This window comes from Balearica regulorum, chromosome 13, assembly GCF_011004875.1.
Source record: "Balearica regulorum gibbericeps isolate bBalReg1 chromosome 13, bBalReg1.pri, whole genome shotgun sequence".
NCBI classification, from domain to species: domain Eukaryota; kingdom Metazoa; phylum Chordata; class Aves; order Gruiformes; family Gruidae; genus Balearica; species Balearica regulorum.
This window is the reverse complement of record NC_046196.1, coordinates 12,147,291-12,154,156: the sequence shown is the minus strand read 5'-3', so window position 1 is coordinate 12,154,156 and position 6,866 is coordinate 12,147,291. Positions and strand designations below refer to the sequence as shown.

At 41.8% G+C, this 6,866-nt stretch overlaps 1 protein-coding gene across 1 annotated transcript; it reads left to right on the top strand.

Annotated features, from left to right (window-relative positions):
- The first annotated feature begins 653 nt into the window (after positions 1-653).
- Positions 654-5,546, top strand: PDCD5 (programmed cell death 5). The gene is made up of 6 exons (XM_075765438.1): positions 654-777; positions 2,019-2,059; positions 3,243-3,304; positions 3,750-3,841; positions 4,083-4,154; positions 4,539-5,546. The coding sequence occupies exons 1-6, from the start codon at positions 712-714 to the stop codon at positions 4,584-4,586; spliced, it is 381 nt and encodes a 126-aa protein (XP_075621553.1). The 5' UTR covers positions 654-711; the 3' UTR covers positions 4,587-5,546.
- The last annotated feature ends 1,320 nt before the right edge of the window (positions 5,547-6,866 follow it).

Below are 6,866 nucleotides of genomic sequence, written 5' to 3'. Positions count from 1 at the left end.
CAAATCCTGCACCCCACCACCCACTTTTTTTGATGAAATCAGAGGACCTATAGTAGACACAGCCAAAGTGCAGCCAAGGGCAGTGGCTACGGTAACAGCAGTAGACTAGAATGACGCAATGGACATACCAGACCAATGCTGCTTCTATCAGCATAGTTGCAGCTTACCTGGCGTGACGCAACCATTCTGCACTGCGTCCTCACAGACAGGAGCCAGAGAACAAGCTGGCCTGGCCCAGCCTGATTCAGGCTCCTTGTGTCAGCAGGTCTCAAAAAAGGGGCTGTAATTCCCCCCATTTTCTCTTCACAGCATCACCACTGCTACAGCTATGGCCACTGTGCCGGAGACATGAAACCACGGCAGGCTCACCAACCTGACAGACCTGGAAACTGCAAGGAACAGGCCGGCTCCTGTTGGACCACCAGTCTGGGTGAACTACCGCAAGGACCAGAGCTGAGGAGAGCCGGGGATCAGGGTGGCCCACTCAAACCCCCGGGGAGCACTAATAACCGCCCGCTGAGGCGGGCGCCTCGACGAGGAGGCGTCGGCGCCATGAGGCGAGGCCGGGCTGAGAACCACCGCCCTCAACGAGGCCCCGCCCCGCGCTCAGCCGCTCGGCAAGCGCGTTCGGCGGTGGATTGGTAGCGCCTGGCTTGGCGGCGCAGGCGCAGTACGGCGCGGGCGCTGCGGCTGCGCGATCGGCCCTCAGCCATGGCGGACGAGGAGCTGGAGGCGCTCCGGCAGCAGCGGCTGGCCGAGCTGCAGGCCAAGCACGGGGTAAGGCGCGGGGGCGCCCGCCCCGCCGCCGTCCCGGCGGTGCCCTCGCTCCCTGCCGCCGGGCCGGGGGGAGGCGGGCGCTCGCCAGGTGCGTCAGGTTCCGTCCCTCCGGCCGAGCCTCTCTGGGACGTGTGTGGCGGCCGCCTCCCAGGAAGGCAGGAGGGGGCACGGGGGGAGAGGAGTGGGGGCGCGCCTTGAGGGCGCCTCTCCGTGAGTGAAAGCTTCGGCTCGGGGCCGGGGAGGGAGCGGGAAGCGGCCCAGCCGCCCCCGGTGCTTTGGCTGGAAACGTCGCCGACTGCGGCCTCGGTGACAGGTAGGGGCGGCAGCAGGGGCAGCAGCCCCGGCCGGGCCCCCCCCCCCCCGCCACCTCCTGCTGCATGAGCAGTCATCGTCCTCAGGGCGCGCTGGGCTGCCCGCTGCTGCCTGCCTGGGCTGCCCGCTGCTGCCTGCCTGGGCTGCCCGCTGCTACCTGCCTGGGCTGACCCGGCTGCTGCCAGGGAAGGTTCAGCACATAAGCATTCCCTCCCCTGAGCCTTCTTCCACACCGCTCACAATCTTCTGGATTATCATCATCAGTCTTTTGAGTCATCTCTGTTTTGAGCTGAAGTGTATCAGTCCGTTCCACTGTTCCTGTGAAGGGATCTTCTATACTTGTGATCAGCCTTGTTTCCTCTCTCTGCAGGGTTTCCCATTCTGCTTTCACACTTTGAAATGTTACCTATAAAATTTGAGGTTCAACATAGAGTTCATTTTTTTTCCCCTGCTTTTGTTACTTGCTTTTGAATAGTCATCTCAGCTGCCTATATGAATCCCAAAATACCATGCTAGGATTGTATTTTCTTCTGTATTGATAAATACAAAGTGTTAGATTGGATTTAATTTGTCCTTAGCTTACCTTAATGGATTTAAAATGCCTTTTTTTCTGTTTCCTGGGCTTTGGGAAAGTTTATTATCTTTGAGCTAACGGGAAGGCATTTTAATGTCCAAACCTACAACAATCTGTGGACAGATTCAGTAGCGCTAGTCGTCACACTAGTTTGCATTACTGCTTTGTGAGGAAAGCATAGTATGGCATATTTATTTGCTATGGCAGCAGATTCTTATTTTCAGGACCTTGTCCACAGTCAGGCGGGTTTAGCAGGAAGGTTTAGCTTACATTGTACTCTGCTGGAATATTTAAGCTTACTGTCCTGTGTGGAATGTTTTTGGATGATCATATTTATTCTGATCTCATTCTTTAGGATCCTTCTGGTGATCCATCGCAACAGGAAGCAAAACAGAGGTATAAATGAGAACTAATGACTTTTAGTTTTAAATCTAATTGTGTTGAACCTTTCACTTTTTTTTGAGTATTTAATTTTTTTTTAATACCTGATTTTTTTGTTGTTGGAAAACACACCAACAAAAAGCAGCTGAAATGTCAAAGATTTAATCCAAGGATAGCTAAAAATCTGATGGATCCAAGTGTGGCTCCCAGGCAATGACTATATTGAATCATCTACCACAGAGGTGTCAGGTGGTCTGAACCCTGACTGGGGTGGGAGGGCATGGAGGAAAACAGCGGTAGCAGCTCATTTTTACTTTGGGACTCAGTTAAGTGCAACAACCTAATGACCCTTAGTGATATAATAGGATGCTTTTGGGAAGCATCATCATTCCCATTGTCATACGCTTCTGGAATTCAGAAACCTTGGCTCTTCAGGGTTGGTAGGAGTTGATCCTAAGAAAATCGTGAAGACTGGCAGAACTCTTTCCAAACTGCAGTTTTGTCTGAGTGGCGAGTTTGGGTTTGGCTCTGTTGGTGCAATGGGAACATGCTTTCCTAGTTGATTTGATTTTTCTGGGACATCTATTGCAGTTAAAAATATGAAACAAAATAATTCGTGTCAGAGCTTAGTGCAGAAACAGTGTTTAGTATTTGCACTAAGTAGAATATTGAAAATAAGTATTTAAAGAGCAGGACTTTGCACACAAAGTTTGTATTAACTGAAATGCATAAACTAATATGCCAGTTCTGCAAATACTTAGTCAAATATTGTAAGTATATGAAGACTTATTGAAAAATTCTAAATAAATAATGAGGTGGTTCTGTCTTGCAATTGCATGGACTATTCCTTATGCCTGCTGTACCATACACTGCCTTTGGTGAAATCCCACGTGGAACTGAATGTAGAATTTTACAGTGGGTAGCATGGCTTTTGTTTTTAAGATGTAGTAATAAGGTGTAACTTAAGTAAACTCCATCTTGATTTCTTGGAAGATGTCAGCTATGTAACTTTGTCAACATAGGTAGAGCTACTCATGACAGAAAATGCTATAAAAGAAATCACGTATATGTAAGGTTTGAAGGGACCTCAAGAAGTCACTTCCATGAATCAAAAGTCTTCTGTAGTTTCCTGGTTTGTGGATATTATTTTACATATTTGAAATCCCACTTTTAATAGGTGGTTAATTTTTCATTGCAGGGAAGCAGAGATAAGAAATACTATTTTAGCTCAAGTTCTTGATCAGGCAGCTCGTGCAAGATGTAAGTATCCAAGTGACTTTCTAATAAAAAATTCTCATCTAGTGTATTCTTAAATCAAGCACGTAATGTGCTTGTGTAGAGGCCAGACAAAAAATACTGTTGATGGGAAGATAAAGCTATTACAGCTTTGCAGTTGGTGATATCAGTGATTGGAGGGGAGAGGTTAGCTGACATCTGAATGATGTTAATCAAAATTTTCTTTTTTAATTAATAGTAGGAATTGTAGTGAGAGTCAAAATTAGTTAATCTAATTAGGAACAAATATTTAAAAGCAAGAAATGTAACTATCTTGTATCTTTATATAAATGAAAATGCCTTTTTCATTATTTCATGACCCCGGCATGAAGAAGATGGTTTCATAGGGACATCTGTCACTTTTGAGTTACTAGTGAAGGTATTTGAATGTGTTTTAAAATAAAATGAACAGAACCTGTTTTTGTTGCAGTAAGCAATTTAGCACTTGTGAAACCAGACAAAGCAAAAGCAGTAGAGAATTATCTTATACAGATGGCAAGATTTGGACAACTAGCTGGAAAGGTCAGTGATGTTTTTCTAATTCTTTCTCGCATATATTCATTTTCAAACCTAATTCACTCTAAAAAAATGGATGGTTTTAATATCTGTAAATTAAATAACTGAAAAAGGCAATTGAGAGCTTCTAAATACTATTATATAATTCTGTCAAACACCTTTTATAAGAAGGTGAAGTGTCATTCAGTTGTTTGATACTAAGCACCTCTCAGAATACATTTATGTGGCTTTTCTTTTGCCTTCCTAGGTATCAGAACAAGGTTTGATAGAAATACTTGAAAAAGTGAGTCAGCAAACAGAAAAGAAAACAACAGTAAAGGTAAGCTTCATTTCCTAAATGTAATTTTAATTTATTATAAAATAGAGCAGAACATTGCATGTATTGGACCATTGCAGTTCAGGGTAGCACTTGGTATTTACTGCCTCTCTTACATGCACGGGTAAGTGCTGGGATTAAATCATAACAGTCCTTATCAGCAGTGTAACTTAAGCTATTAGCACTGGGACATCAGTGTTTTGTTGCGAGACAGAACCTGCCCTGTACCACAGTGTCAGGTGGGGACTTGGTGGGGTCAGTTGTGATGGGGTGAATGTTCTGCTCCAGTATAACTTATTCATTGTCAAATGCGTCGAGTTTGAAAGGCTTGCTCTGTGTTGGATTTACTGTGACCCTTCTATTTTCACTTCATATATTTCATTTTAGTTCAACAGAAGGAAAGTATTGGATTCTGATGAAGATGATGATTATTAAGACTACTGTAAGACTGTCTGCCAAACAAAAGGCCTGGAAAAAGGCAACATACTGTTACCGGGCAGAATGCAAGATCTGAAAATGTTTACGCTTCTTTACTTTTCTTTTTTTTCTTTTTTTATAAAAAGGCCAACAAATGAACTTGTCTTGTAAAATAAATCTGAGAAGGGGATTTTTTAAACTTAAATTTTTGTAGTATAAAAGGCCTGAGCAGTGTGGGGTTCCCCACTGCTTTGTTAGCATGAACATTTTGTTGCCCCTTACTCAGTGTGTAAGCTATGCTTTCAGCAACTTCACACACTTAACTTGCTGCTACTGGAGATACCAAAACATGAGAAGGAGCTGTGTGTAAAGCTGGGAACAGCCACTCCCTCTAGGAATTTAAAGACTTACCTCCAGGCTCTAAATCACAGAAGTGTTAGAAACCAGGTTTCTTGAGCCCTGGTAGGAAGCCCATCCAGCAACTCACTGGCTCTCACATCCTTACTGGAAATTTATAAAATAAAGTGAAGGTATCAAAGTAGTGTTTGGATCAGAGGACTTCATATTAGGCAGTCTGTAAAGAAACTGTAACCAGCATACCATTGAACCGTTTCCCTATAAAATAATCAAACTATCTCAAAAAAAGCAAGTTAACTGTGTAATACAGCACTGTTCAGACACTTGGTATCACATATTCTTAAAACTACCTCCATTTTTATCAAATGGCTGGAGTGTTTCTTACCTTGAAAAAAAAGACCATTTCCTGAACTTTCTGCAACTCCTGCATGCATAAAGTAAAACTGAACTTGTGCTACACACTTATTAAAAAATATGGTTATGGAAGTAACTAGGATAAATACTGTAACGTGCTGATAAACACTCTACCACCACAAACCCCTTTTCTGACATAATTTAACAAGAACGTGTATGATCCCAACAGCAGTGTTTTTTGGAACAGAATAAAATTGTTTAAAGTGAGCACTAGTGGGTGTTTTTCATTGTGTGTGAGTGTGGTTAAAAAGTATTTAAACAGTTGTTATTTCTGTTTCATTTGGACTAGACCGGGCATTTTGTTTATCTATATTTGTAAGTAGGATTCCTTAACTTTAGTAATATGATGGGTGTATGCTGAACTTCTTTAGACCAATGACCCCTTTTCCCAGCGTTAAGAGTTTCAAGCCAAGGTGTGGTGATAGATGGTTTAAAAGTTTTCCCGTTGGGGCTACAGATACATTCCAAGCATCCATGCTTCACATTCCCATTCCCAAGTTTATCAAATTCTACTTAACAACAACATAAGCTTTATTGCCTTGCTGTTCTTCTAAAAAAGGCTGTTCCAGAATCTCAGTTGTCAAAATGAAGTAATGTTTTGGATTTATTTTAACTTGCAACCTTTTGGAGATTAAACTGGCCTGTACAGTAGGGGAAGCTTCCAGGGGTATTGCCTTCAAATCCTATTCCATTTTAGCCTTTGATCATCATATCTTTGAATATTAAGATATTTTTTAATTACAAGCTTGGTTAAGCATGTCAAAGGAAACTTGCAAACTATTTCATTTACCTAAATAATTTGTTAGTTATTATCTTTCCATCATGTAGATTATGGTGGAACTGTTTGGCATTCAAGTGCTTTTTTTTTTTTTTTAATACATACACTGTACATCAAAAATGTCTGGAAATAAGCTTTATCCTGGACTGAACACTGAATAAAACTGAAGCATGGCTCGGTCACCTAAGTAGCCTCAGGCTCACAAGGACAACTGTTTTGATACTGTAATAGAAAACTCAGGTTAATTCTAATGTATTTGTATTTTTTCTGTAGAAATCTAAAGAAAAAAATATTCTCCTGTTAGATGTCTTAAAAATACAGATTTTCTTAAAAAATACGGTAGGCAATATGCACCAAGTCTGCGTTAAGTTGCCATAGTAAGCTACTACTATTTTTCCTTGCAATTTGCTGTTTCATTTGGGAGGGAGAAGTTTTTCAAAGGCAAAGGCTACTTGAACACTTGGCCAATTTTTAAAATACAACAGTATTGAACAAGTTGTTTCCCATAACCTGTTGGTATTCAAAATTTGATTTTAATAGAAAAAAGCAAGTAACTAAATTCAGATTTCACATCTTCTCATACTTAATCTCTAACCCTTTCAAAGTTATTTAATAAACTATCTTAAAACCTGTTTCCAAAGCTCTTTGACCATACTATGCTTATTATTAAGGGTTAAGAAAAAAGACTTGATAGTGAACTTAGTGTCCTTCTAACTCATGTTCTGTGGTTACAGCAGTATATTCTGTAC

Coding starts and splice junctions, on each gene's coding strand:
- PDCD5 (XM_075765438.1), top strand. CDS start 712: ATGGCGGACGAGGAGCTGGAGGCGCTCCGGCAGCAGCGGCTGGCCGAG. Junction 2,060..3,242: donor CAACAGGAAGCAAAACAGAG/GTATAAATGAGA, acceptor TTTTCATTGCAG/GGAAGCAGAGATAAGAAATA. Junction 3,305..3,749: donor TCAGGCAGCTCGTGCAAGAT/GTAAGTATCCAA, acceptor TTTTTGTTGCAG/TAAGCAATTTAGCACTTGTG.